The sequence below is a fragment of the Lutra lutra genome, chromosome 5 (assembly GCF_902655055.1).
Source record: "Lutra lutra chromosome 5, mLutLut1.2, whole genome shotgun sequence".
Classification (NCBI taxonomy): Eukaryota; Metazoa; Chordata; class Mammalia; order Carnivora; family Mustelidae; genus Lutra; species Lutra lutra.
Genome location: NC_062282.1, coordinates 73,181,976 through 73,209,489, shown reverse-complemented (window position 1 = coordinate 73,209,489; position 27,514 = coordinate 73,181,976). Strand labels below are relative to the sequence as shown.

The window sequence follows — 27,514 nt, the reverse complement described above, 5'->3', positions numbered from 1 at the left end:
ATGACTTCCCCCAGAGGTAAGGATGGCTCTCTGCTGGAGATGCTCTCTGGCCGTCTTGACCTCTCCTTTTCTCTGGAAGAGTCTGCTCTTCCTGGAAATCCCATCAGCAGAACATTGATGAGATGCCCCATGGGGAGGCATCTCCCATGAACTTGCTTTTGGAAACCCCGGCCCAGCTTATGCTTTCCCTTTGTTCAGACCAGAGGTATAACTTTGCAGAACCCAGCCTAGCGATCACATCACAGAGTTCAGGAAATCTCCACTAGACCTTTATGAAGCACCTCGTAAGTGTGGGGCACTGTCCTAGGCACTGGGATGCAGCAGTGGACACAGTAGATAAGCTCCCGCCCTCCTGGAGCTCGCCCTCCAGTGTTGGGAGCTGACAATAAACAGGTGCCTAAATAAAAGAATAAGATGCCTTGAGGGAGTGAGAGTGGCATGGATGGAGAACAGAGCTGGGACGGCGAGACAGAAAGTGATGTGGGGGCTTGCAGGCAGCTCCTTTAAATTGGGTGATCCAAGGAGATTGCATCCAAGTTGAGATTTGAAGGATGAGAAGGAGCCCGTCCTGTGGAGATGTGAAGGCTGAATGCTCTTCGCAGACAGATCAGCTAGTGGAAGGCCCCCAAGGCTTGACCTAGCTTGGTGTGTTTGAGGAGTGCAAGACTAACCTGGAGCCGTATGATAGGAACTGAGACTGGAGAAGCGTCAAGGACAGATCACATGGGGCCTATGGCCACATTGAGGCATTCCAGGTTTAGTGTAGGAGATTCTGCGAGCCCCTGGAGGGCTTTGAGGAGGGAGTGAAACCATCACTCAGGCTCCTCTTTTGAGGACAGACAACAGAAGAGCCTGGAAGCCAGAAGACCAGAGGCGGTATTTCCAGGCAAGACATGCAAGTGAGTGAGCCACCTGATGCCGTGGAAGTGGAAAGATGTGGTTGGATTCGAGAGGGAGAACTGCCTGGAGTGGCTAATTGCTTGGCTCTGGAAGGTGAGAGAAAGAGAGACATCATGGATGACCCCTGGGTTTTTGTCCTGAGCAGCTGGCTAGAGGAGGGTGGTATCCTTTACTAAGATAGAGAAGCCTCAGGAGGGATGAATTTTGCAAAAGGTGGCAAGTAAGAGAGGATCAAGAATGCAATTCAGACAAGTCAAGCTAAAGATTCCTTTAGATGTTCTGTGTGGACACAAGGAGGAGGGTCTTTGTTCTGTGCCCCCGGGTAGAGCTGGGGGAAAGTTCCACGCCTGTGATGTGGAACGCAGTGCCATGGGCACCTATGTAGCATTTAAAGGTACAGATCTGGACAGGACCTCCAGGGTTCTGGGGTAGCTAGGGAATGGGAGGGTGCTTTCAGGCCTTCCAGCGCATAGAGGTAGAGCAAAGGGGAAGACATACTTGACTGAAGGTGTAGAAGATAAACCTGCAATGTTGGAAGCTCCAAGCCTCAGTTTCTGTGAGCTGTCTCTGACCGTTCAATGAGTGTGTTTGAGGAGCTCCCAGGGAGGCCTCAGGCTGGAGTGGGGAAGAGGCCATGGCTCTGGGGATGTGTCGGGCAGTTCTCCTGCTGTTCCTGGGTTCCTGGGTCCTGCTGTCCCTGGAGTGGGGAAGAGGCCATGGCTCTGGGGATGTGTCGGGCAGTTCTCCTGCTGTTCCTGGCATGCTGTGGGAGCAGGTTTTGTTCAGGATGGGATTTTAGCCTGGTCTCGCCTTATGAGAGCAATATAGGAAAGCTTCATGGAAGAGGCAGGCCCGGAACAAGCTTTGAAGGGCAGGGAATTAAGATGGGAGATGGCCTTCTAGGTAGGAAACCAAATTAGAGACAGGAGTGAACGTGTGTGTGTGTGTGTGTGTGTGTGTGTGTGTGTGTGTATGTGGGTGAGTCCAAGGGATGAGGAGAAAAAGGACTTCTGAAGAGGTCTAATTTAGGTAAATGAGGGAAGTTGGTAAGTACCTCCATCAGAACTCCATAACATCTTGTTTTTGTCTCCCAAAATAGTGGTTTTATGTGGGTGTGTAAGGGAAACATGGCTGGGTAGGCTGGTGCCCCTGTGAAACTAAGTGTAGCACTTTTGAGGCGTGGAATGACGACATCACGGTATGTTTGAGGCTGATTAATCTGGCATGGGGTGATGGGAAAGCATGTTAATTTGTGAAATACGAGCACGATAGCTGTCACATCCAGGAGAGGTATGTAGGGCTGGAGACAGGGCATTGAGCAGCTTGTGCTGGATGACCAGAGGATCTGAGAGCCTTGAGGTTCTGGACCAGCCTCTAGGTGTCCTGTGTGAGAGGGGCAACCCCAAGAATCGAGGCCCAGGTCAGTGTGGTCCCTGGATTCAGATCCTCAGAAACCAGAAGCCCCTCATGGGCAGCTCCATGCAGAGGAAGGCCTCAGGTGTGATTCCCAAGCTCTCTTTGCTCTCAAGGGTTGGCCAAGTCTGTGGAGGGACAGTGGCTACCAAGCACATGGCCCCTCTTAGAGCTTGGAGCACCTGTCCCTATTGTGAGTGCATGGAAACTCGTCGTGTAATTATTTACAAAATGTCTCCATCACCAGCCTGGCCAGACTGCCACAGGGGCAGCCCCAGCCTGCCTTTGTGCATCACGGTGGGCCTCGACCCTAGCTCTGAGCCTGGTGGATAACAGGGGCTCAGTTCATGTCTCTGGACTGAGTGGGAACCAGTGGTGTCCTTTAAGTCGAGACTGACGGGCCTGGGAGGAACCTTATGCAAAGGAGTGAGCCCTACCTTCCATTTTCCAGGTAGCCCCATGTGGGAAGGAAGGGAGAGAAGTTGGGAATGCTCCTCTTACTTAGCCCTTTACCATCACAGAATGCTCACCATGAGCGTGGGCCTCAGGCTCCTTCCCCCGTATCCCTTCTGTGCTGCCACCTGGTCTCATCTGGCCACCTGATCATTTGGGACTTCTTTATAGAGTTTTTTATAAAAATATTTTGGTGTTTCCCCAATTAGGGGTGGACGTTGTTCCTTTGGACTCCTGAAACCCCAGACCAACTTTACTGAAAGCAGAATGCAGACCCGGGAGGGGCTGCTGGAACATGCCAAATGGCACTCGGGGTGAGCAAGAAACACCCCTGTACTCCCTCCCCTCATCCACCCCTGCACTTTCTCCTTTCCTCCCCCAAACACTGTCAGCAGCACCGTGTTGCCCTCCAAGGTGGTTTTTTTTTTTTTTTCAGGTTTTAAAACTTTTTATTGCATATTAAAAAAATTGTGCATTCCAATAATTAAAATCATTTGAACAAAAAAATGGCACTCTGATTAAACTGCGTTTTACAGCCTGCAGGACACCTTGGACCAGCTTGATTTTTTACTCTACATTTCCCTGTCGTCCCACCCAGCTTCTTCCTTCACCAACATGCAAGTTCTTTTCCTTCCCTGCCAGCCAGACAGGCAGATGGGAGAGGCAGGTGCCTTCGTTGTCAGTAGTTCTCCATTCTTTGATGTGAAAAGGGGCAGCCTCATTACGATTCGCCTGCTTGCTTCTCCTGTTCAATCATTTCTTTTGAAGGCAGTGGATTTTTCTCTTGTGTTTCTGTCTTCTTCAATTTCGACTTATCGAATTTCTCAATCTCAGCCATATCGGGTTTGTCAGACATGGTTGCAGAGGAAGCGGAGCGAGGTGCATGAGCGAGGGAAGACCGGTCTGCTCAGTAGCCGCCGCCAAATGCCCCTCCAAGGTGGTTTTAAATACTGATAAGAAATGTCCCTCTTGCCTCTGAGCTTAGTACTTGAGTTGACACCACCCATTCAAAACGATGGTTCTTGAAGTCAGCAGACCGAGGTAGAAGTTACTGTGTATCCTGCAGACCAAACACTTCTGGCAGTTTCACTGAATTCACTTTCCCCCTTCTGTTCTGCAGGTTCTGTTAGGTTTCATTGCATGGGTGGGGCTGCTAAGGAGTGAAGGGCAGGCTTGCCTCTGGGGGTGTTTGAGTTGTCCTGAGGCTCTGGGCTCTCTGTTCCCCCCCCCACCCGCCCCGTGCTACAGCACACAGGGGACAGCTGAGTGAGAGCCAGCTTTTTCCTTGACATCTTCTTTCAATGACTTGGGAGGAGGCATGAGGGAAAAAAATTCCAGAAGACTCTGTTTCATCACCATCAGGCTTTCAAAGTCATCGTGAAGGATACCAGATAAGATAGCACACTTAACTTTCCAGTTTTTTTATTTTATTTTTTTTAATACTGCAAAGTTTATACTGAGGTCTCTTAACATCTGGTCTTCCAGCTGCAGGTGTCCTCCTTGGTTCCCAGCTCCACACTGGCCCTCAAGCCTGGATGGGTTTGAGGACAAGACGGCAAAAGTCATGTCTGGTGGCAGTTAATTGGCTTGTCTCATCGGGACTGGAGACAGCACTTTAACACATGTACCCCAGGGTTGAGTGACATGGCTTCGGTCTGTTTGAGCCTGTTCTGTCATGGAGATGCTCCTCGCTTTTGTCCATTCTCGCTGAATCTCATCCTGAGGTTTCCATGAACCCTCGGCCCCCTGGCTGGTTAGGAAAGCCACATGCTGTGTTATTGAAAATGGGATACATCTTAAAGATGGCCAGATTTCGTGTTCTAGTTGTGAGCGAAAAGATTTAGAGAAGTTTAGAATCTGAGGGAGAAGTTAAATATTTGACTGTGTTAAGAAAGAAAATCTCAGCTGAGGATTTCATATTTCAGGTCTTAAAAATGAAGTTCAATGTGTGACTGGCAAGGCTATATTTGAGGCTGTGTGGCGGGGAAACCCCTCCTTTCAAGGAGTTCATATTGTCTGGTGGGTGGAGAAGCAGGGGTGGGGAGATGAGAGGTGAGAAGACGGTATCTGTAGATGCCGAGTGCAGGAAGTCTGGGGGTGGACCTGGGGGTGGGCAGGCTTCAGGGTGGAGACTGAAAAGTTTCTCCCAAAAAGTGCCATCTGGAGCACGACAAAAAGACACCATCTTACCACCAAGGGACAAGATGGACTCCTACGTGAGCGGGCACTGTCATAGTATGTGACCGGGGCCTCCCTTAGTTTTGTCTGCATTTTGCAGTGAGAGGACGTGACCCTCTGTCCACGGAGGCTTCAAGAGACAACACTATGGTTCTCTTTCCCTCTGTACTTGCTTACCAAAGGCCTCTGATTTCCCGTGTTGCTTCAAGAGCTCATGGGTCTACAGCTCTTTTCTGGTTACTGTGCCTTCTCACTGGCTTTCAGGGGCAACAGTCAGCGGGTGGAAAGAGAGGGAGCAGAGTTCCAAGGGAAAGAGGCAGCATGACCAGCTTCTGTGAATTTTGCACTTTCCCTTGTTTGGTTAAGCGTCTGTTTGCAGAACACCCGCTTTGATTATTGCAATAGTCCTCCATTTAAAGTGTGAGGAGCCCTCTTGACCCCATACAAGCCAGTCATAAAAGAATGTTTTAAGAAAAAGTCTCTGAAGTAGAATTCTATTTACAGAAGTGCAATCTGAACACAGTCTCCATCTGTATAGCAGGGGGTGGTGAGGGCCCTCATGGGGTCATGCTTGCATTTGGAACACAGCAGCTTCCTCTAAAAGGCGCCATGCATTTTAGCTACAGTAATAAATATTAGCCCCATTTTGCTGTCAGGAGGCCAAGAAACAGAGAGGGGAGAAGTGCACATTATTTGCAGCCTCCTCTCCTGACCCACCAGACTGCTTGGTATTAAGAGGCTGTTTAACAACAAAAGGAATCCTGTTCTTGTTGCTAGGTTGATGGGATGCTCATGAATATCCATGACACTTGTGCATATTCATGAAGCAAGAGTGTGATTGACAACCCATACACCTCAACCGTTTCCTGGAGCGCCCTCAAAAGGCCTGTCTCCAGCCTGGGATTTTCCCCCACCTGGATGGGCTCTGTGAGGACTAGACTCCTTCAGGTAACATCTGCCTGGAGGACCACCTGGGGGTACTTGTTCTCATTTATGCACAGAGGATGCCTTCCTTCATCCAGTTTTTTCCAAGCCCTGCTTTGGAAAAATAAACATTTTCTCCCCACGATGACTCCCCCATCTATGGGCAGCATAACTGGTAATGGAAGCCGATACTCCTGGTGTGGCCAACCCAGCCGCCCCAGGAGCCAGTTTCTCTCCAGGTCAGAGGAGAGGAGGAGGTGAGAAGCCTGGTGCTCTGCAGGTGGGCCCCTAGGCTTTCCTCACTTGGTGTTTCATCAAACCTGGGATCCAAACCCAGGCATATGCCTTCCTGGTACCCATGCTTTGGACTCAAGGTAATGCTGTTTGCTTTTATTCCAAGCAGCTCTGAGGCATGAGAATGATAGCAGAGTCTAGAAGCTACTCAGCATCTAGATCCTGCCCCTCATCCCTAGTCAGAGGTGACAGGTGGATGTATGTGTTGAAAATATGGAATGCCTGTTCTCCTTCCTGCATGTTGGTTTCCCCTGCAGCTCCCATTCCCTGTTCCCCCAGGTTTGAAACTTCAGCCCTTTCTGAGTAGGCTCTGAATCTCCCTCACGTCCTGACGTGGTCAGGGTGGGTGGTTTCCACCATACATGCCACAGAATATGCGGAGTTCTGCCACTTGGTATATTGGTCAGTGTTCTCCAGAGAAATAGAACACACACACACACACACACACACACACACACACACACACACACACAGAATATGTTCTTTCTGAGAAAGTTCCTGGGTAAATACAAGAGGAACATAAGCTATCTGGAATACCAGCTTGGCTATCAGAAGGAATGAGAAAAGTCGGCCCCACAGGAAGACATGTTTGAAAAGCCTGCTGAAACATCAGGTAAAGAGGCTTAACATCTGTAAGCAACACAGTAAGTCTTCCATTGTAGTAGGTCCCAGAGCCAGTGACTTAAGAATCTTGATCTTGTTTGACAGAAGACTGCTTTCCTTTTTTATCGGGTGTTCTAGTTCTCATTGTTGTGCATGGAAATAAACCAGGTTTGCAGTAAAAGAAATAAAAATTATGATGTATTATCTAGAAACAGAATATGTATATTTACTCTTACTTATCGATGGATGATAAGACAGATTTTTTTTTTTTATTCCAGGGGCTCTTACAATGGAGCTTTGTATTTGAAGAGAGAGCTTAACTCCCTAGATGTTTACTCTGAGCAATCGGCTCACGTGACTATGGAAGCTGGCGAGGCCAAAATCTGTAGGGTTGGCTGGCAGGCTGCAAGGTCCGAGTCCAAAGGCTTCTTATAGTGGGCAGAATCACCTCTTCTCAGGGGATCTCAGTCTTTTTCTGTTCAGGTCTTCAACTGTTTGGATGAGGCCCACCCACATCATGGAGAGTAATCTGCCTGACCGCGTGTCCCCTCATTGATTGATTTTTTTAAAGTGTGTGTGTGTGTGTGTGTGTGTGTGTGTGTGTCTTTTAAGTAATCTCTACACCCAATATGGGGCTTGAACTTAAAACCCCCAGATCAGGAGTCACATGTTTCAGTGACTGAGCCAGCCAGGTGCCCCGCCACTGCCCCTGATTCCAATGTTCATCTCATCTAAAAAATACCTTCCCAGAAACATCTAGAATAGTGTTTAACCAAATATCTGGGTATTGTGGTGTAGTCAAGTCACATAACATGAACCAAAGCGCTTCCTTGACGCTTGATGTCAGAGATGTGTTCAGACCCTGGTGTGTTCCTCTGTGCTCCTCGTAACTGAGCTTGAAAGATTTTTTCCAGAATGAGCCTCTTGGCATGAATCTTTTAAGTTGTATATCATCCTGGAAGAAAAACCTTCCATGGTTGGAGCCCCAGTTTGAAGCTGAGTTTGTGGGAGAGGTGATGCTCCTGCCCCTTGTTTTCTTCCTGTAGGACACCTTCTTGGAGGCTAGGACCTTGGCTGCAGCATCCTCACGCCTTCAGTACTCAGCCCCAGACCTTGCACAAAGGAAGAGCTTAGTCAGTACTCTGAGCTGACTCTGGCAGAAGCAGCTCGGCGAGAAGTTCTCTTCATGGTCATGGGGTGTTCAGCTGACTGTGCCTCTGGGCGGTGAGCCACGCCTGCTGCTGCCAGGACACTGGTCTCTGTCCTGTGTGGCCACCCTCGGCAGACCATTTGTGGGTTTTGTGGTCCCATTGCTTGGGCTGCCTGCCTCTGATTTGACCACGTTCCTCGGAATCAGGGGTGCTTTCTTTCCCCTCCAGCTAGCCTCGCCCCTCGGACCAGGCCCCTGAACACGGAGTTCAGGAAAGGTTGACTCCCGAAGTTCATCAGAGAGCCAGTCTGGGTTGCATTAATAGGAAAAACATTAGTAAGAGGGGACTGAGAGAGTGAATTAGTCGCAGAGCTTTCTGAGGAGTAGAAGACTAAATAATCAGGATAAAATATACTGTGATAAGGAAGCCTGTCCTTTTGTTTACTGACATGCATCTCTGCTTCAAGCTTTTTAAAAAATGACTATTTCATTGATAAAGTGAATGTGTGGAGGTAATAAAAGAATGAATGGAAATTTACCTGTGAACGTCTCTCTAATTGAGTACCTATCCGTGGGATGAATAGCGGAAGCAAATTATCCATGATGGGCCAACTCTTTGCTTTTCTAGGACTGTGCATTCTGTTTTTCCTTTTCAATAGAGGACATTGTCTCCTCCACCAAATTAGCCAAACATAGATAATGTTGTCAAAGAATTGCTCCATTAGATTTTACAGATGCCTGACACCAATACAAAAGCCTCTACCCTCACCGCATTTCAACTTCAGTTTTTTCCTACATGACTCAAAAAATTTGTTTTGTGGGGTGGAGATGATGGGTTTGACAGGTTTTTAGAACAGAAGATAAAGAGGAGTTAGCAATATTTGTTGGGTGATTCCAGCAAATTCCATTAGGCTGTATATCATTGGGACAGTAGAATGGGTGGGAGCACTGCTCAGAGGGACATTTCTATTCCACCCAGAAAGACCATGTTTCTGACCATGCTGGCAAGGTTTGAGTGGTGTGCTTCCAGAGAATTTACCCCATATAGAAGGAGAAAACAGCTGGAACTTCAGAAAGTGCTCCTGGGCCTAGGAAATGGACGTTGTAGTTCTTCTCTTCAGAGCTTCCTGAGTCTGGGGTATGGAAACACAGAGTCTGCAGGGGAAGGTATATCCCAGGGGCTGGGGAGAGGCACAGGGACTAGACACCACTGAGATTTCTCTTCTATATCACTGTGGCATAGTCATGTCTTATACTCCAGCTGTAATCTTAGGCGCTTGGTATAGAGTTGAAAGAGACAAGTTCATGCATAGGCACAGGGGTCTCTCTTGGGGGCTTCTGAGGATAAAGGCTATATTCATTTGGACTCTTGATTATAGGCAAACCCATTTGAGTCAAAAGGGATGTTTACTAACTCATGTAGTGGAGAAATTTAGGGGGTCTGCATTCAGGCAAGGCTGGATCCAGCAACACAAATAATGCCCTTTCTCTCACTTTCTCCTTCTCTTGGCCCTGCTCACCCCGATGCTCATCCATGTCTGGGTCTCCTATTCTCTTAGTGCAGATAGGCTCACTTCATACAGTCAGGGATGATGTCTGCTAGCAGCTCCAGGCTCACACGACTCCAGCTTGGCAAGTCTGTGGGAAGCAAGCTTCCTTTCCATATAGGACTATATGGACATGGAAATGATTGACCTTCCTGGGTCAAGTGTCCACATAGATCAGTGACATCTAGGGAGATGTGATACTGTAATTGTTTCAGCTTGGCACACCTCTGTAGTCAGAGGCTGGGGCTGGGGCAGTATGATGGATGGCCCCCCAGAACCATCTAGAAAGCAGGGCGAATGGTTCCCCAAAGGAATCACAGTTGCAACGAGAGCAACCCATTTCCAGAACTCAAAACAAAACAAAACAAAACAAAACAAAACAAAACAAAACAAAACAAAAAAACAGGAAGAGGCCTGGGCTGGGAGACTGGTGACCCCAGACAGAGAAGAAATGCCATGTGAGAGCCTTCAGCTTGGTCAGCCTCATCTCACATGTACCCAGGCATCCAGCTGGGCCCTTCCTCAGCTCTGTGAAGGCTGACCGGCATTCAGCAGGTATAATGAGGTGGGAGCACCTAGACGTTTCCCTGGGGGATTACAAAGCTTCTTGCTCCCCTCAGTTATGTTGCATTTGCCATAGACTTATTTTTAAATGCAATATTCTATCTCTCTAGCTTCCTGTGTTTGAGAATAATGAGACTTCTCAGCTGCATGGGTTTTATGGTGAAGTGGACCCCATACAGGAGGAGTCCAAATTCTCTCCCTTTTCCTTTCCTTCTTGAAAAGGAGAGGCTCCTGGCAACCTCCTACCTAGGATTTGCAGAATTATGCATTTATTCTGTCAATATTTACAGAGAACCTGTTGTGGAAAAGACCCCGGGATCAGCCTCAAACAAAACAAGCCCAGGCCTGGCCTCAAAGACCAGCAGGGAGGTCAGATAGTCAATAAAAACAAAACCATCACCCCACTGGTGAATGCATTTCTCGGTGGCCTGGGATATGCACTCCAAAGAGGCAGAAGGGGTGTTAAGACCATTCAGGACTGAGCTGGCTCCTGGGGTGGGGAGGTTTCCTTGAGAAGGGGATGTTGAGCTGAGAGCTGAAGGGCGGCTGACTTTTGGATTTTGAGAAGGCGAAAGGACTGGGGAGAGGGGGAGCAGGTTTGGACGCCAGGGCTCTGTGCAGGGAGATAGGGGCTGCTACCCAGGAGGGGCCGGGGGAATAGGCACCATGTGGTTTGCAGGAAAGCTGTGGGCCTCCTGGATGGAGTCAGAGGAGGTGTGGCAGTGAGGAGAAGGAGAACCAGGGTGATTACAAGGCTGTGGCCCCAGGGAAGGTGGTGCCTTCCGCTGAGGTGCAGGAGGCTGGGAGGAAGCCTCTCTGGAGGAAACAGGCACAGGTGCATCCATTGTCTTGGATATTTTGAGTTGGAGGAGATGCCAGAGAAGCAGCTGGGTATATGGGTCTGGGCCTGGAGCCGCAAGTGCAGAAGCTTTCAGCCCAGAGATGGTGAGGGAGGCTGTGACAGCAGGCACCTGTGTGTGCAGGTGGGGGAGACCAGGCCCTGGGCCCCTAGGAACTGAAGCATTTGGAAGTCAACAAACAGATCAACCTGATTGGGCGACGGGGACGTCCTGCCTGTGATAAATCATGCCAGTGCTGCCCGGGCTGCTGACGTGTGCTCTGAGGACCCCCCAGGGTTCAGGGGCCTGTCGCTGGGTGATGGATGAAAGCTGCTCCCACCCACCCACCTTCTGCTGGTGCAAGCTTCCCGCACTGCCAGGTAGTCCCTTGGGAAGAGAGAAAATAGCTGAGTAGGCTCGTGGTGACAGCCTTTTAAAAAGTGACTTTTAAAACTTCTTAATAATTGTTGATTAAAAGGCCCATTGCTCCGAAGACTCTGTTTGTGGAAGAAAGTCATTTTGGAAGAAATTTCTGGGGAGGTGGAGTGTTCCAGCAAGTTGGCGAGGCGGCATTTGCGGCTCCAGCCTTAGATTTCAAAAGCCACTAAAAGCCCCTCAAGAAGGTGCTGCCACGCAGTCACTTGGAGAAAGGGAACCACTGGTCGGGGAAGGAGAAAGTGCCGGCTTCGAGGTGTGCCGTGGCCAGGGGGAGGGGGAAGCAGGAGGCCCCAGGTCACTCCCTCGGTGGGGCAGGCCTAATCAGGTGGCTCCCCCACCCCCCTGCACTGCCCCTACATGCTCCTGTCTCGCCCTGGCTGCCCCTGCTCTCCTATTTGGAATGACCCCCTTGCAATGCTGGCTTTCCCCTAGCAGGCCATGGTGTGTGCTGAGAGAGAAGGCTGTCAGGGTGTGAGGGGTCAGATGAATGCCACAGAACATCCATGGCTCCTTCTCTCCTTGCTAAATGGTCAGGGTCCTGTCAGGCTGCTGGTCCTTGGTGTGCATCCTGTCTCTGTCCTGGGTTTTGTTACTCCCACGTGGGACTGCCCCAGCAAATGCAGGCAGGGAACATGAATAGCCTGTGTGCATGTGTGTTCTCAGCTTTTCTGCAGTTGTCAAGGTCAGGGAAGCTAGACAAGCTGGCCAGGGGAGGGCTGGCCAGCAGAACCACCTGGGATTGAGATGAGATCATTCAGTTTGCCTCTAGCACACAACCACCTCCAGCTGGGGGCTGTTGGGAGAGGGGAGGGGAGACTTCCTGCTGCCCCAGCCACGGCACCAGGTGTTTCTGGGACCCACTGGAATTCTAGGACCTGCCTCACAGCTCCGTGCTCAGGGTGGACAGGCAGGCTTCTGGGAAGGCCTCTTGCCTGCCAGGAACTCAGGAGAGGTAGAGGGAGACAGTGTCTGTGGACACGAGGGTCCAGACCTGCAATTTCTCTGAGTCCTAGCCCCGAAGCACAGTGGAATGCTTTAGAGACTTGGTGAATTCCCCTTCTCTGCTGAAGGTGGCTTGAATGGCATGGGATCTTGCAGCCAATTTCCAGAGTCTCAGACTAGAGAGAGTCTCAGAAATGGCTCAAACCTGGACTTTGCAAAGGAGCAAGAGGCCCCCGTGTTGGCTCTAGGTGCTGGAATTGTGGGACTGGGGCCCAGGGGGGGTTGGGTAAGTTGCAGTGTCCCAAGACTTGTGTTTGTTTAGTCCTAGCTCCCTTTTGAGGGGGAGAGGGACAAGGGGACCAGGTAAGGCCATGGCTGCCTGGGTTCTCTCCCACCCTTTCTCCCTCTCTTTCCTGTCTGTCCGTGCGTCCATCCATCCATTTTAGCCCTCTAGGCTGGGGATACAATGGCTAAGTTCCATGTGCTTGGGTTGGGGGGCCAGGCAGGAACCAGAGAGCTATGTTGTCTGTGTGAAGAGTGCCATTTTTGGAGAGCATGGGGCTATAGGAGCCCATGGATCTGGAGGGACAAGAGGCTTCCTGGGATCTCGATCATTTCTGGACCTTCCCTGGTATAGCCGGGTACAGCTGTCACAGGCTTTTGTGAAGGTGGCTGGGTGGGAGCTTGGTGAGCACAGCTTGACCGGGAGAGGAGGCAGAGACCTGATTTCTGCCCGGTGTGTACGTTGTCGTTCTGCTTTCCTTGTGTAAATGCAGGTTTGTGAGTTTTCTCTCTAAACCGAGTCTCACTGTTGGGCTGACAGAAAGCCGTGTCCAGGAACCACATACATGGGAATGGTTCATGGGTTCATAATAATGAAATCTGGTATTTTTAGACACTTGCCTTGGCAGACCCCTCCTCCCAGAACCGATTCCCTTCTTTGCACTCTCACTCTCTCTCAGCTCCTCTGGGAAGTGAGGCAGCTGGCTTAGCTGAACTTCAAAGATGATGACATTCTGAACCTCTAGAAAACATTTTTTGGAATCTCAAAGTGCATGAATTAAAATGTTATTTTTACTTCTTTTCAGCCTGTTGAGGAGCAGACTGTGAAGGGGCACACCAGCCCAGGAGAAAGCACGCCAAGTAGCCGTGTGGGGACCGAGCAGATGTCTGCGGGTGAGTGGGGCACAGGGACATCAACCATGAGCTTGATGCTCTTGGGCTGCTCCTTGTGTTGGTCCGGCCACACATGCTGCTGAGTCCTCAAAAGAAGGAAGTGCTTTTAGGCCTTGCAGTCCTCGGATGAGGAGCAAATGGGGAAATCTGGCACATGTGGGCTTCTGTGAGCATGAACTAGGTGCGGGGGGCTGAGTTTCCAGAGCTTTGCCTGGTGTTTATGGCAAGACTGGCTGACCAGAGCTTGTACCTGGAAAGGGAACCCTGCCCGAGGGCTGCGGAGACCTCTGGATCAGGGAGAAGGAGCTGGGGCTGAGGTAGGGGACGTAGCGGGGGGGAGATGGACAAAGGGGACCTCCACCCTGGGAACAGACAGAGTTGCAACTGAACGCTAAGAAGGACTGAGAGGTGGAGGGGTCATGAAGAGGATGAGGAGTCTTGGACTCAACACGGTCTGGTTTTTAACAGAGGTAGGGACAGTCACTGGTCAATTCGAAGCTTTTTGGTTTTGTTAATCTGATAGCATAGATTTGTTTCTCTGTGGTTACAGAGCAGCCTTGTGTGTTTATCTGAGAGACAGCTGTGTCAGGGACACTTTAGAAACTGGTTGGGGTTGAGAAGCCCTGGTAAGTGGAGTAAGAGGAGAGCAGGGAGGAAAGGGGGTGTGTGGGGCAGGGTGCCAGGGGCCCAGGGTATGTCAGCGTCTTCAGTGCTTGGGAGCTGCCGTGAGTCCCCAGAGAGGACTCCAGAGCACCCCCCACTGCGTCCCCCCATGATCTGCCTACATTCACATGCCCCATATCACGTGAATACCAAGCTTGGGCATTACATGTCCCTTTCTCACTGGTGGTGTTTCTGGGTGGGGAATTTGGAGGAGGAGGCATGTTTCCCAAGACCTCATAGGGACTTGGCTCCTGTGAACATCTGTATCTCTCTCCTGAGCTTCCACTAGATCCCATTTCACTCTATTCAGTAGGTCCTACTGGGTGTCAGTCCTGGGAGATGCCCTGTTACAGCTGCCTGTGACCCTCTGAGTGCAGCTGGGAAATCCTGTACCCTGTGCTCACTTCTGGGAGATTCTTTTTTTTTTTTTTTTTTTAAGATTTTATTTATTTATTTGACAGACAGAGATCACAAGTAGGCAGAGAGGCAGGCAGAGAGAGAGGGAAGCAGGCTCCCTGCTGAGCAGAGAGCCCGATGTGGGACTCGATCCCAGGACCCCGAGATCATGACCTGAGCCGAAGGCAGCGGCTTAACCCACTGAGCCACCCAGGCGCCCCACTTCTGGGAGATTCTTAATGACTATCAGTATCTCCCAGGCTCTGGGTGCAAAGTCCTTCTATAAAAAGAAATTTGCTCAACTTTTTTTAACCCTCTATTTCCCAAGCATATCTGATCACAGATCCCTTTGGTTACAGAAAACCAATGAAAACCCTACACCAGTCTCTTCCCCCCACATGCAATCAAGTGTTCCATATTCTTATGCCAACTATGCAATGGACTCAGAAACTCTGAATTTCCTCCCACTGTGGAAATTAGGCAGGGCATTTACCCCCCAGGCCTGCGGTGGCCTCCCCCAAGCTCGGGACAGGCCTGTGAGAGCCAGAGCGCAGACATATCTGTCAGGCATCACGACTTAGCAAGACCCCTGCCATCTTGAGCACGCAGGCTGGTTCCTTCCTGGTTCAGCCTGAGCAGCTGGCACAATGGCCAGTCTGTATGTTCACCTTCATGGCCAGATGAAACTCACCTGGGCCCAGGAAGCTCCACAGAGGACAGGACGTGAGCAGAAACATTCTATCTGTCGAATCTTCTCTCCCCTGCAGCAACACAGGCCCCGGGCTGTTCTAAATGCCTTGTTTTGCATATAGTGATGAAATATTTAAGGAAGTTCTTCTCGCTTTGAAAACCTCTTTGTCAAGGTACCAGGGGCAGCCTGAACATGGGATAGAAATCCCTGCAGCTTGGAGAGAGGAGCAGAGGGACACAGGGAAAGAGAAACCCTTCCAGAGGTTGGGTATTCCTTGACAGGGATCAGGAATGGCTGTGGGGTGGCCATCTCCTGCCATCTTCTCACTGGTGGCTGTGCAAGGTGGGTGCCACCAAGCCTCGGAGGACTTGATTTTGATGAGTGTTGGGTTGGAGTTTTGGACTGGGAGGCTTGTGGTGTGTCCTTGAGAAGTACTTGTCTCTCTGAGATTGGGGTTCTCCACTGATAAGACTACATGGTAGACCAGACGCTCTCTGGGGCTTTTCAAGGTTTAGTTAATAGGACTGGGAAGCTGGTTTGTCTCTTCATGTTGTTTAGTTACCAATGCTTCCTTGATTCCCGGTGGGGTAAATTGAACCCTATGGCTATCCTGGAAGGGAAGGCTGTACCTAGAAGGCCCACCCAAGTGAAGCTTGCTGAGGCTCATACAGACCCAGCTTTCCTGCCCACAGAAATGTCGCTGGAGCTGGGGTGGCCATATTGAAGGGTCAGTGTGGTACACTGACTGCCACATTTCTGAGCCGACCTCCTGGGGATAGCTCTGTGACTTGACTTCTTTTGAGTGTGCATCCCTGTCTGGGTCATGGATGGGCTCTGGTCTGGGCACAGACATAGCAGCAGCTCCTGGGCACTTCTGATACAAAGTGCCAGCCTCTTCAAGGCCTCTCCCTGCCCTCTGTCCTGGCTCTTCACTGCCCTGGCCCCAGCAGCGTGCATGTGACCTGACCTCAGTCGGAGGTGACCCTGGAATGGTCCGAGCAGCTGCAGAGCCCGAGTCTGTGCCTCGCTGGTGATACAGCCTCCATGTTCAAGGGCGCGTGCCTGCCCATCTCCCAGGGAAAAAGTGAGCAGCTCCCCCTCGGATGATTGATTAACATCCTACATTTCCCTTTGCCAAGGAGCCTCAGAAGCATACAGGCAGATGGCTTCTCTGGGAATTCCTCTGGGGAACCAGGCTTCTGCAGATCCACATGTGGAAATCCAATATTCAGATGAGAGAAGAAATTGGGAAAGAAAATATGCTCTTCCCCTCCCTCAGTTAAAACCTGGATACAGAGCTGGAGGGGTCAGAAATAGCTTCAACCCTCTCATGGCTCCCTTCCTTGTCAGAGGAAGAAGAACAGACCTGGGGCTTCTTCTAAGTCTGGCAAAGAGGTGTCCAAAGGGCTCTGAGGAAGCAATTCAGTTGAGTGAGCAATTCAGTTGAACAGGCTTTACTTAAGCAACTGCTATCCAAGGCCTGGGTTTGACACGGTGTGGGGTCAGGTCCCACAGCGTATGGCTTAAAAGGCACAGACTCTTGGCCCAGACTTAGGTTCTAGTTCTGGCTCTGCCATGTACCAGCTGTAAGATCTTGATCCAGGGGCCTAGGCTGTCTGAGCCCCAGGTTCTAAGTCTGTAAAATGGGGGTCATAGTCCTTGTCCCATAGAGCTGTTGAAAGGATCAAAGGAACATGTGCATTTGACATGTGGAGCACGGGCCTGGCTTGGATTGGATATACTCTCCTTAAACACAAGACCCCCAGCCCCTCAGGAGACACAGGGGATGTGCCCCATGTTAGTGGTGACAGAATGGAGGCTGAGGTTGTATGGGTTTTCTCAAAATCACTTGGGCTGTTACTGATAAAGCCGGGCTGGCATTGGGGTCTACAATTTTGCAGTAGGCCAGATGTCTGAGATGGGGGTTGCTGCCCCGGTGTGAGGTGGTCAGGGCTAAAGAAGAGCCTGCTTATGGTAGGGGCTATGCTCTGTTGTCACTGCTTTTTGGCAAATGTTGGGCCATTAAGAACACATTTCTTATTTAAATGTTTTCTTCCTGCTCAAGAAAAGAGTTGCCAGAATGCTGAGGCATTCGAAAATCTACCCAGATCCATCCCCCTAAGTGGGCAAAGGCAGTCCCCCATGGAAGGAGGGTTTGGGACCACTTTCCCCAGAGCCCCGACCTTCCCCATCCTGCTCCGAACCCATGTTTTACGGTGCTGCTTGCTCTCCAGCATTTGGCTTCTCTTGTTCCTTTCCTTGAGGTTTGGTCCCATTAATGTTTATGAGCAAATAAAACTTGGATTGCTGCTTTGGGCCATGGGATCACTGCTGACTTGGGGAGGGACATCTAATTTAACATAATCCTGCTCTTTCGACTTTCCATGACCTCCACTGGCTTCTCCTCTGGGAAGATGAGCAAAAGGAGTGGAAATGTGATTAAAGCAGAGTCTCGCCTCCCTCTTCTAACCTTGGTGCTGTCAGTCCCTTGCTGGGGGTGGGCTGAGAGTCAGGTAGAGTGTTGGACACATGGATGCTGTTGTGTGTTGATGCCTACATGGACAAGGGCATGCAGGGTTGAGCAACCTTTGGGACTCATGAGCTCTGGGGTGTCATGAGTGGTGTATGAGTTGGTTTCCTACAGAAGGAGGTCTTGGCACAGGGATGGTGGCTGTATTTGATCATAGGCATGAGGACACCCCCATTCCTTCTTCGGAGCAAGAAACTGAACAACAGAACTCATTACTTCAAGGGTAAAATCTAGTCAGACTGGTGTGTGGGACCCTATAGACACTTATGTTTGTGCCATATGTATCATTTTTATTTTCCTAGATGTACAGAGTCCTGTATGGGCTTCTTTTCAGTGGGTTCGGAGGGCAGTCTTGGGTGGGAGGGGCGCAGAGGGGGGCACGGTGGCATAGGAGCTACAGGGGGTGAGAGGCTGTACTTGACCACATTCTGGATCGCATCTTGAGGACGGGCAACATATTCCTTCTGGGGCTGTTGATGGGGCTGTGAGCCAGGCAGGAGGAAGTAATTATGTCATTATATGTCACTCTTGTCTCAAGGGGCCAAATTAGCTGACTCTCCAAAACTAGGGTTTACTTTTGACTTTTTAATTTACAGGCTGATGCAGATGCATACTAGTTCACTCCTAAATTTTTCTGGAATAGTTCAGGTGTGCCTGGTATAGTGGGAGAGACTGAGGGTAGCAAACACGGTTCTGACATGAAAGATCTGAGTGGCAGGGACCATGGAACAGAGCACGGCCCATGACAGTGCTCAACAGGATGGGAGGATGGGTAGAGGAAAGGCTTGGAGAAGGTCAAGGGCAGGCACCCTACAATGGATGCACAGGCTCCCTGGGGGTGGGGGAGGGGGAGGTGGACTGGCCCTTGAAGGACAAATTGCATTTCCACAGGTGGAGAGGGGGTGGTCAGGGCTTCAGGGAGCAGTCTGTCCAACACGTAGGAGTACAGATGGAGAGACAAGGGTGATTTGTTGAGAGGTTCTATGGAAGGAAGTCCTGGGGAAGTGCCTGGAAAGGGTGAGACCCTAATGGGCTTTGAAGATGCTCTGTGGATATTTGTTGAAGAAATCTATGTGTGCATTCGTTTTATCTGACACGTATTTACTGAGTGAGTACTGCGTGGTACTCTGCTGGGGGCTGGGTGTGCAGCTGCCAACAGGTAAACGTCACTCTCTTGTGAGTTTACATTCTAGCAGGAGAAGATAGTAAACAAATAAATACAGCATATAAATAATGTATGCAGTACATTAGGGAGAGCTAAATGTAAGGGGAACAGAATGAGTTGCACCATGGAGAGGAATGGGGGCACCAGAGCGGGGTGTACGTGCGTTCGGGTGGGGATTGCAGATTTGACCAGGGTAGCAGAGTCGGCCCTCTGTGACAGGAGGACATCTGAGTGGTTTGAGAAGGAGTTAAGGAATTAGCCAGATGAATACTTGGGGGGAGAGCATTTTAGGCAGAGCAAATAGCAGGTGCTTAAGGGCCTGAAGTAGGAGTGTGCCTGTTCTTCTCAAGGAGCTGCTGGAGGCCCAGGTGGGGGGTGGGGGGGAAGCTGTGGGTTGACCCAGGGGGTAGTGGGAGGAGGCCAGAGCGCCCCCGGGGACCCTGGAGGGCAGCATCAGGTTTGGGCTTCACCCTCGGTGATGTGGGACCCTCTGGGAGACAGACTGGAAGAGATCTGGGGGATCTTCTGTTTTAAAAGGATCTTTCTGTGTGCTTTGTGTAAACCTGGCCATTTTAGGGGCAAGGCCAGAGGCAGAGAGGCCACTTGGGAGGCTGCTGTGGCCCCCAGGCGAGAGGTGATGGTGGGCTTGGCTGGAGAGGTGTTGCGGAGGTGGTGGATAGTGGTTCTGTTCAGGACAGAGGTTTCTCAACAGGCTGAATGTGACTGTGAGAGACCGGTTTCAGCCTCCGCAGCTGGGCCCGGCTTCGGGTGGAGCAGGCTGAAGCTGGATCAGAGATCCTGTGGACTTGACAAGTTGGGGCTCCTTGTTTGCTGTCTGCATGGACATGCATGTATGTGTGTGGGGGGGGTGGTTAGCTGGTTTTTCTCATCCGGAATTCTGGAGAGGTTGGAGCAAGAGTTGTGCATGTAGGGGCCATTGGCCTTTCCATGGTGTTAAAGACACAAGATGGTGTGAGACCACTGAGGGATAGAGAGAGGCTGACTTGTTACTGAGTGTTAAGTACCAGGGGTTCTGTTGGGCACTTCTTGCATCCCTCTCTGTCTCCACCTCAACCCGACCAGGTAGGAGCAGTACAGAAGAGGAACCTAAGGGCCAGAGGGGTTAAATGAATGACCCAAGATCACACAGTGAATAAAGGTCAGACCTAGAATTTACATGTACATCTGTCTGATTACAAGTTCTTTAATTATTGCCCTTACTGATCATCTAAATTATAGACCTGATTCTGGGCTTAGTGGGGGGTTCCACTGAGGTTTTTGAGCACAGAAAGGACTCAGCACTGTAGGTTGGGAAGGGGCCTCTGGGAACCTGGGGGCTCCTGAACGACGTACTGGGGAGGAGAGAGGTAGGGACCAGGTATGGAGAAGGTTTAGACCTCCTGAGGGGGGGTTGGAAATGGGGCCTGGAATTCCTGAACAGGGGAGGCCCAAGTTGTGGCAAACCCGGCGTTATAAATTGAATGTGTGTGTCCCTCGGAAATTCCTGTGTTGAAGCTATGTTTAGAGATGGGGCCTCCAAGAAAGTAACCAAGGTTAGATGAGGTCATGAGGGCAGGGCCCTATCTGGTGGGGTCTGTGTCCTTATAAAAGGGGCACCAGAAAGCTCATGCTCTGTCTGTCTGTGTACATACCCTGAGAAGAGGCCATGTGAGCACCTAGTGAACAGCGGGTCCTGTGCAGGCCAGAAGGAGAGCTCTCACTAGAGTCCCAGTTGGCTAGAACCTTGATTTTGGACCTCCAGGCTCTAGAACTATGAACTGTGAGAAATAAATGTTTATTGGTTAAGCTGTCCGTGGGTGGTATTCTGTTATGGCAATCTGAACAGATGAATACACCCAGATTCTTTGGTGTTCTGGCTTTTTCCAGGGCTGTATGTTCTTGCCAGGCTGCAGGGCCCAACTGTTTGGTAACTGGTTTCTTGAGGACCTCTCCCCCGCCCTCTCCACCCCCACTAAACAATTCAGTGGATTTGAATGGATCAGAAGAGTCACTGAACAATTATCTAGTGATTAGCTTCCTTGTGGAGTCCAGAGAGAATTGTTGGAAGAAAATTGGTAAATTCTTTTCATTCTTAATAAAACCTAACATTATCTTGCTAATGCCTGATATTAAGAGTTCAAAGTCATCTCAGACCATTGATCTTCAAAGGAAGAGATTTCCTAACTTATTTGACAAGGCCTGGAAAAATGTGGGTGAAGCTCCTTTCAGATGGGAATTTTTTTAATCTTTCAAGCATTTTTTTGTACAAAAAGTGGTACAGTTCTTTTTTTTTTTTCATTTGAGAACAGCAGAGTGTGGGGGAGAGATGCAAACAAATAACAAAAAAGATGCTTTTATAACATGATTTTCACTGTTTAGAAAGAAAAAAGTCATTCCAATAGTACAGAGAAGTCCAAAGATGAAATGATTTCATTTTCTTCTCTAAAGGCTATGAAAGACCCTGACTATTGATTCCATCTCTGTGTCCAGTGAACCTGTGTCACTCCACAGTGACCCAGGGATTCAGTACTGTGGAAGGATCAGCCCAGGTTTCTGGGCATAAGGCCTAAACAGAAGGGTGTGAGCATCAGGGGATCAAACCCTCCCCACCCCCGCCCCGCCCCACAGAAATATTGTGGGCAAGAAGGGAGGTTCCTGAGCTAAGAGAAGCAGCATTCTGCATCAGAGGGTGGCAGAGACCTAGATGTCCTACTTCTGCTTCCTTCGCTCTTCCAGAAGATGGGAAAGAAAGTCAAAATGACACGCCTGTGAAGAAGGCGCAATAATGTATGTTTAGAAATACTGTTTGAGGGAACTATCTTAGGAGTAAGAAAAGCCTTGCCAGCTTTTACTACAGATGGGAGAAGAAAGCCATCAGGGAGATCCCACCACAAGGCAAACGCACTTCCCTTTTCTGGAACTCCTGTAGCATAGGAGCCCGGTTTCAATTTCTTGACCCAACAGACTGGGCTTATTGATTAGGCCTTTTGGCTCCATATGGACTGATAAACCATAGGAACATGATCTATGGCCCAGTTCCGTATAAAGTCCCCTCAATACCAATAAATGATGTGAGGGTACCTTCTATCCTGTAACTGAGAAATTTCATAATGTTTCGGATGAGAATTTAGAACAATGAATAAATTTGCAAACATGGGTGAATTCTCCATTACCCTTGCCACCTCCCACTCTTAGCTTCCACTGAATCTGTGCGTTCATTTGGGGCGTGCACCTCTCTGAGCACTCCAAGGCCAGTGAGGGGTGGGAACTTCTTCTGGGGCAGGCTGGCATCCTTGCTTCCATCCCTGGTCTCGCGCTGTTTGATCGAGCCCTTTTTGAAAAAGGTGCAGAGACGCATGCTCAGTGTGGTCAGCTTCTTGGGAAGCGGATGTGTCTGGGATCTTAATAGTTTCTCTCTTTTTCCTGAGAAAACCTTTTCTCAATAAAAATGAGTTGTCAGCTGCTCTTGAGGCCCTATAAATTGATTTTGGCTCTGTCCATTACAGGTAGCTTCTGTGTGAAGAACCTGTATAAATCTTACTCAGTCGGGGAGTGTTTAAAATGGCAAATTTCAGAGTAAAGGTTTAACAAAAACCATAAATAAAACTTCAGAAGTAATGGAAGTGTTTACAAGTGTCTGTGGAATTCCACACTAGAACAATGAACACAGTTCAGGTGCCAAGAGATTGACTGAGGTCTTGTGTTTGCCATGCGTGAGAGAATATCCATCTTTATTTGGCCTCTGCTTGCAGGCCGGACTTGGGAGAAGCATGGCTGCGAGCAGTGCTCTGTGGCTAGGCTCCTGAGGGGAGTTTATCACTGTCAGGGGCGGTGGCAAGTCTGGGTATGGGAGGCTGCCAGGGGAGAGAAACTTTCCAAGGACCCCCGCCTCGAACCCACCATGCTTCCAGGCCTCCTCCCTGTGAGCTCATAATCCCTACAGCCCGCCATGGGGGATTCGGAGCAATGTGTCTGCATCCTGCTTTCCAGCTCAGGAAACTGAAGCAAACAGTGCCCAAGTCCTAGAACAAGGTGTTGTTGGAAGCTGGCAGATAGCTTGTGGTTCGCAGGACCCAGGCCGAGGGCTCCCTGCTACATTTCCTTCTTCCTCATTTAACTCCCCCTCTCCAGTTACTGAATCTGCACCATGCCCGGGGAAGGTTGTGGCAAGATGTGTCAGCATGGCAGGGTTTTACCTGCCCTCCTCTGGGATGCCCTCTGGTCCCTCTGTTGGGACCTGCACACAGAGTAGACAGTGCAGAACAAAGCCACAGTATTGATCACTCATTCATTGATGTATCCACTCATTCAACGAGCATTTAATGAGCACCAGCTATGTTCCAGGTTCTATCTAGGTGCTCAGTAAGTAATAAAATGGGCAGATGTTTGGTGCAAGGGAAGAGTGTGAAGTTTGGCTCAGCCAGGGTGAGATTGGTGGGTGGGCAGGGAGAGATGGGTGCTTCCCTGAGAGATAGGGCTGAGCTGTATGCTCAAGGAAGGTAGGGTTTGAGAGGATGGGCTGCTTCTGGGTAGGAGGGACAGAGCAAATTACTTACCTCTCCAGGCCTTGGTTTTCTCATCTGTGAAGTGGGGGCGGTGATGGTCTCTGCCTCACAAATGAGGAATCAATGAGGTAATGACTGGCAAGTGCTAGGACAGTGTCTGGCACTTTAGAGCCTTGACAGTGACAGGCACCACTACTATGGTTTTTGCTATTTTTGTTGCTGTTGGTGCCACCTCATGGGGTCACAGAGGTGCTCTGTAGCTGCTCCCAGAAAGTAAGTCCTCTGCTCCCTCTGCTCCTTCCTCTCTCCGTTGAGGCTGGCATCTCTGGGAGCCTGCCTACCTTCTCTTGTCCCCTGAGTGTGTTTTCGGAGTGAAACAGGCCTTCATCCCTGCTGGACACAGTCGTGCCTCCATCCAGTGCGGTAAAGTTTCTGCCCACAGATGCGGCTTGGCTAGCAAATCCTTCAGTAGAGTTTATAATGGGACATAGATCATTACAGATGGGACTCAGGTTTTACAAAAGATTTGAGGAGGTAGATAAATTAGATCATGAAAAGTGCATAAGGGACATCAATTATGCAGGAGCCAGAAGAACGATTATAAAGGCATCTGGCCTTAGTTTTGGCCCATGAAACATCGCACTGTGGCCGTAAAAGAAGAAAACATCCCTTGCGTCCTGCTTCAGAAGAGCAGGCTGGTGGGGACCCTGCTTGGCCCAGGGGAGGGTATAGACCATGGGAAAACATCTTTTGCTTGAGGGCGTCCAAGGAGTAAAAGGCCACCTGAGAGAAAGAGAAAACTGGCCCTGGGCTTGCTTAGGTGGAGGAGTCCTGGGGCTCTGGGAACATGGGGTTGGGAGGCAGGGGAGGGCCCCCATGGAGAGGCTCTCTTGGGTTCTTAATCTAGGGGAGAAAGTGCATGCCAGCATTTCATGGTGGAGTTGGTAGACACCTTGACTCCTGAGTCCTCAGAAGTTCCCCAAAGCTGTCATGTTTATCCTTCTTCTTGCCCAGTGGCAGTGAGATCTGTCCCGCAGTGGGCTGCCATCTGATGAAATCTCTGGCCTGGATTATGCTGGTGAACATGGGCATCCAGGGAGAAGGGGCAGATGAACGTGATCTCTGAACAAACTGTCCACGTTGTCTTCCTCCCTGAAGCTTCAGCAACCATGGCTGGTCCCATACCTGGCTTCCATGAGCATCTCTCAGGCCTATCTGGATGGCGTGCTGTGCTTCTAGAAGGCAGGCACCTTCTCTCACCCTGTGGGAATTGGGTTGGGCATGTGGTACCCCAGTGGAGCCTGCTGTGGGGTGATGGTTTATTATTGGCCTAAGGTATCATGGCAAACATTCCCAGGCCGGCTTTCCTATCGTGGCTCACTCTTGGCCCTTTGGTGTCTTCTGGAATCAGGGTATATTTCTACCTAGAGCTGGTCTCTTTGCTTTAGGCCCACCTGTCGCTTGGACCATGGCTGTCAACAGCCATCAGAAGGACGAGGTGACATGGTGGTGGTTGGGGCAGGTGCATCCCCAGCAGCATGCCCTCAGTGGGAGAGTGGAGCGTGGTTCGTTGAGCGAGTATGGAACAGAGTGGAGCACATTGTGAGGGGAGGCAGGGTGGGAGGCGGGTGAGTCCTGTGCTGCCCACTGGTGCCACTCAGCGACCTTCTGTTCCTGCTGGAGACCACAGGAGCGGGACTGTGTTCTCATCAGTCCCATGACCCTGTTCCTGGGGACTTCTGGTCCTTCCTTCCTGAAGGCACTATTTCAGTGAGTTCTGCTAACTTCCACCTTGTTGCTGGGCAAGAACACAAACTTTTCTCCTGGGTTGCAGGAAGCAGTGATAGACATTCCTCATTACAACCCCAGCCTTGGGAGATGGCAGGCCTGCATTGCCACCTGCAGGTTGGGTGGCCTTGGGTAAGTTGATTCCGCTGTCTGTCTCAGTATTCACAACTGCAGAGTGGGGCTACTACGGTGCCCATTGCATATAGTTCATGCAAACTGAATTCTCTGCTGGGTGTTCTTCCAGGAATGGTGTGTCTTCTCCAGGTGGAAAGATGGGTGTGGGCCCTTTGCCCCGCTTGGCCTTTTCGAGGTTGGAGTTGGGTGGTGGGCACTTGGTTCTCCTGGCCTCAGTCTCTGCACCCTTACAGCGTACTTAGTATGTGATCAGATTTGCCATAAATATCAGCAAGTTGCCTTTCCGGATGGGAGGCCATTTCTCACCCGGGTATACCTTACCTGTCTACTTTAAACTTGTATCACTGGGTCATTAACTACTATTACTAAGTACAATAGCTAGCGTTTGTCTAAAGCTTCTTTGCGCTGGGATAAATGCCCTATATGCATTCTTTCATTTAACCTCAGAACTCAGTAGTTGAAGCAGCTGGTCTAGAGGTCATGCCCAAGGTCACAGAACTAGTCCACGGTGAAGGTGGGATTTGAGGGGAATTTCTGCCCCCTCAAGGGCAGAGAAATAATAGGCAGGCCTGCCCCAGGGGAGATTTCCTAAGTGTTGCCTGTGAGTGTACCATTCTAGAAGGGGGCTGACTATGGAGGTGGGGGCAGGAAGGAATTTCTCCTGTTTTCTCCAAACCTAGAAGAAGATGTCCCATGAAGGCAAATTCATTTTCCCTTGGAATCCAACATTGGTCAAGCTGCCATAGCTTGCCTTGAACTAAAGACCAGTCTGGAGAGAGAAATGCTTCCCCAAACCACTGAAGGATACTGGCATGCTGGACAGGACACTGGGGCCCAGCACACGCTCAAGAGAAAGGACACAGGGATGGCCCAGTCATTCTGTGAGCTGATGGCTGAAAAAGAATTTTGGAGTTTGCTCCTAAGGCATTTTGCACAGTGAAGGGAGAATTTAAGAGAGATTGCATAGAGTCCTAACAAGGTGGGAGATGCCACCACGTTGAAGGAAGCAAGAAGATGCATGAGGACATGTGTCTGTGGGGCTGGGGTGGGTTATTTATAGATTTCTGTATGGAGGATGCTAACTTACTGCCTTCAAGGGGGAAGGGTATTATTGATAATTGTGCTGGGATCATAGGCATTAAAGTGGCACTGTCCTTGGGCATGCTTGCAAATTACTACTATTTATTAAAGCAGCCCTCTGGCCTCTGATGAGCAGAACCCCTTTTGTCTGGTTTGAGTTGTGTGTACATTCAGAAGTCATGTGGCCGTTTACTGAACTGTCCTGAGTGGGGCCATTAAAAGACAGAGCGAAGGTGTTTTGGCTGCAGGGCCATGGAGTGTGAGCATGTGGGAGTTCCTGCACTTGGGTTCTTCCATCCAAAGGGAGTTGCTAGAGGTCTGGGATCACTGCTCACTGTAGACTTTGTACTCGTGTGTGTGTGTGTGTGTGTGTGTGTGTGTTGACAACAGTGCCGAGCACTAATGGTACAAAACAGTGATTGGAATTCTCACAGATGGGAGTTGCCCTGCAGCCCTGCGATCTTCTCTGGCTCCCCAGTGGGAATGTTCCCCCAGGGCTCCTCCTCTTGCCCAAACAGCAGAGTGAGGGCCTGATTTCCAGCTCACTCTGGGCTTCTGGGGGGTCCTTTGGGCTGTCTGAAATGAGAAATCAGGCCAGTTACCCTCGTTTCTGAGAGCAACAGGCAGAGCTGGGGGGCCAAGGTTTGGGTGTGTTTTTGCTCTTGTGACAATAGCACTAACCAGCTCTACCTTGAGCTAGGTCTTGGCTTGTGAGAACCCACGTGTCAGCATCATGGCACATTTCCCAGAATATGGTCACTGCTGGTTTTCTTGGCTTGAGTCCTCTAGCTCTGCCTCACCCAGAGAGAGACAGAAGCAGTCCTTTCTGTCCCGGATGGAAATCCCAGAGGGAAGTGTTTTACTGGCCTCTCCCTGATCAAGCACTGGGGGCAGCACTGAGAGCTCCGAGGGGCTCAAATTCTGACCACTTGCAGCAGCTGGAAGGGACAGGAGGACAGAACATGGTAGCTCTTCTTCCTGTCATGACTGTGGAGGGGGGAAGTGGCTCCTTGCCTAAGGGCACCTTTTCCGGAAGAGGGACGAAGGTGGTGGAAGGGGCCGTAGTGGGCAGGACACGCTTAGACCATCAGCGGCAGACCTAGAGTTGGGAGCTTGACTGATTTCATTGAAGAGACGGTG

General features: G+C 50.2%; 2 protein-coding genes across 2 annotated transcripts in view; one reads left to right on the top strand and one right to left on the bottom strand.

Annotated features, from left to right (window-relative positions):
• FSTL4 (follistatin like 4) overlaps positions 1 to 27,514 on the top strand; it is a 717,149-nt gene that overhangs the window by 85,568 nt on the left and 604,067 nt on the right. Inside the window, exon 2 of the mRNA XM_047730849.1 lies at positions 13,334 to 13,421. The gene's annotated coding sequence lies outside the window, so the exon portion shown is untranslated. The remainder of the gene's footprint in view (positions 1 to 13,333; positions 13,422 to 27,514) is intronic.
• On the bottom strand, positions 3,185 to 3,681 carry LOC125100573 (thymosin beta-4-like). The gene has a single exon (XM_047730852.1). It carries the CDS (start codon positions 3,620 to 3,622, stop codon positions 3,488 to 3,490), a length of 135 nt encoding a protein of 44 aa, XP_047586808.1. The 5' UTR covers positions 3,623 to 3,681; the 3' UTR covers positions 3,185 to 3,487.

What these genes read in the sequence shown, in the direction of transcription:
- LOC125100573 (XM_047730852.1), bottom strand. Translation starts at nt 3,622, where the DNA reads ATGTCTGACAAACCCGATATGGCTGAGATTGAGAAATTCGATAAGTCG.